The sequence below is a fragment of the Orycteropus afer genome, unplaced genomic scaffold, assembly GCF_000298275.1.
Source record: "Orycteropus afer afer isolate SDZICR_OR568_19922 unplaced genomic scaffold, OryAfe1.0 scaffold00029, whole genome shotgun sequence".
Classification (NCBI taxonomy): Eukaryota; Metazoa; Chordata; class Mammalia; order Tubulidentata; family Orycteropodidae; genus Orycteropus; species Orycteropus afer.
Genome location: NW_006921616.1, coordinates 10,121,977 through 10,124,482, shown reverse-complemented (window position 1 = coordinate 10,124,482; position 2,506 = coordinate 10,121,977). Strand labels below are relative to the sequence as shown.

Below are 2,506 nucleotides of genomic sequence, written 5' to 3'. Positions count from 1 at the left end.
TCACATCACAGAACACTTCTGCTCTGCTGTCTGCTTGATTTCTGTGAAGGTGGCCTGGGCTTTCTCTTTGATGGTGTCCAAGTCCATGTTCTGGAGGTTCTGCAGCTGCCCGAGAATAGAATCTTTATCTTCTTCCTCTTCTTGATCTTCATCTACCATCTTCCGGAGATCTTCGGGCAAATCCACATCATCTCCAGCCATCTGGATTTGGTTCTCATCCATTTCACTCTATGAGAGAAGAAATACAGAGTTGAGAAATAACTCTGAGGTACACAGACAGAATGTACTTCACCCCCTTAGGACCTGGAGCGGAGGTGGGCACACGATGAATGCTTAAGAAAGTTTGTTAAAGTAATCATTGTTCATTGCTCGGCATGCTAATGGTCCAGCCTTCCTTGCTAGTGATACTGTCACCAAAGCGTGTGGCATACATGCCCAGAACATCCTACTGCCTGTTACAGAGCCTTTTGTTTCCTAACAAATGAGAGGAATCTAAAGGAAAAGGCCCTCTGGGAAAGGAGATGAGCGTTGAAATTCCCAGATGGCAGCTGTCTGGGAATTTTCTGAGGTCAAGTTGTAACATGAGGCAAACTGGGTTCAAGGACCACAGAAGATTAAAAATTGTGCCGGAAAAGCTGATGACAGAAAAGGCATAAGCAGATGTTAGATTGGGTGCCATTGAGTCAAGGCCGACTCATGGCGACCCCACGTGTGTCAGGGTAGACCTGCGCTCCGCAGGGTTTCAAGGGCGGATTATTTGGAAGCAGAGCATTAGGCCTTCCTTCTGAGACACATCTTGGGTGGACACAACCTTCCAACCTTTCAGTGAACAGCCAAGTGTGTTAACTGCACCACCCAGGGTGTCCAAGAAGGCAAATATTAGGACCTACCTTAATGCATTCTTCATGCTGGCCTGGAATTTCTCAGCAAAGCTCAAGGAAAATCACATAAAGATAAATCACCATCTAAATCTTTTTCAGACCAACCTGATTTGACTTTACAAAGATTTCGGGACCTGCTCATTTCCCAGGTGGAGATAAAGCCAACACCTAAAGGGAGATGCGAATCCCCCTGCCCGGCGCTGAGTAGATGCACTCGGAAGTTCATGTGGATTGTCTCTAGGTGCAAGCAGTAATTTGTCAATGCGTTTGTCCATCTGTAACAGGGGATGGTGGGGCCAAATCTCCAAGGTCCTTTCCAATGCTAACACTGCTGGCTCCCTACTTCCCTAGCTGATCCTGGGGAACCTGGACGCCAACAGCCTTTACCCAGAGCTCTTATTTGAGTCCCTGGGCAGAGTGACGGTTGAGCCTGGCTCTGGAACTAGCACGAGAGGCAGGTATCTGAGCACAGGAGACAAATCCTTCACAAGGCTGGTCCTCACATGGGTGCTTCCTGAAGACTTCCAGAGGAACCGCTCTCTGTATCAACCCTGGAGATAAGCAAAGCTTTTCCGGCACTTGGCTAGGGCCTCAGACCTTCCAAGTCCTTAGCAGATTAATTAGTTCCTCGTCAAACTGTGTGGGGATTAATTAGCTAGTTAACCCGCAGGGGCTCCCAGCCAGTGTTCCATGTCTATTTATTTCTTATTTACCTCCCCTAGCACTGGCCTCAGAGGATTCACTGCTCTGGTGAAGTAGTGGTTAAGGCACATGGCTGCTAACCAAAAGGTCAGTGGTTCAAACCCTCCAGCTGCTCTGCGGAAGAAAGATGAGGCAGTCTGCTTCACTAAAGATTTACAGCCTTGGAGACCCAATGGGGTCACTATGAGCCAGAATCGATTCCGTGGTAGTGAGTTTGGTTCTGGTTTTGAGTGGTGGCTTCTCCTGCTGTCCATCCTCTGGGCATTCTTGCAGGGGAGGAGGACTTCAGCCTGGTGGATCTTAGCTCACGTAAAGGCAGCACATCTGCTGGGGTGGTTAGTTTTAGGTGTTAACTTGGTTGGGCTATGGTTCCCAGTGGTTCGGCCAAATAAACTAGCTTCTGTTCCATAATGTAATCTAATGTAATGCAATGCAATCACCTTCCATTATATAACCAGTTGATCAGTTGAAAGAGGAGTTTCCACTAATCAAGGCCAGAATAGATGGACTCTAATTCAATGGGAGAAGAATGTAGAACAGAACCTCAAATTGCTACAATATGAAACAAAAACAAACCAGACCTACTAGACTATTTGAGACTGGAGGACTCCCTGAGACTACTGTCCCCAGATACTCTCCAAACCTTGAACTGAAACTAACTGCTGAAGTCACCTTGTAGCTAAATATGTAAAAATGTAGCTAAATAGCAAATTGGCTCAGAAAACAATCTCCCCTAAGAACTGTGCTCCTCTAGAAAGTCACCAATCTGAACCCAAGGGCCAACAATTGCTTTAAAACAAAGGTGAGAATGGAAGGGGTCAGGGAAACTAAATTAATGGGAACAGACCAACCAGAAGAGGAACAATGAGAATGTTCACACACTGTGAAGAATGTAACCAATGTCATTGAACAACAACTTGTGT

At 46.4% G+C, this 2,506-nt stretch overlaps 1 protein-coding gene across 1 annotated transcript in view; it reads right to left on the bottom strand.

Annotated features, from left to right (window-relative positions):
• CPLX4 (complexin 4) overlaps positions 1–2,506 on the bottom strand; it is a 27,442-nt gene continuing 24,936 nt past the window's right edge. Inside the window, exon 3 of the mRNA XM_007935503.2 lies at positions 1–228. Within this exon, the coding sequence (XP_007933694.1) occupies positions 1–228 (228 nt within the window). The remainder of the gene's footprint in view (positions 229–2,506) is intronic.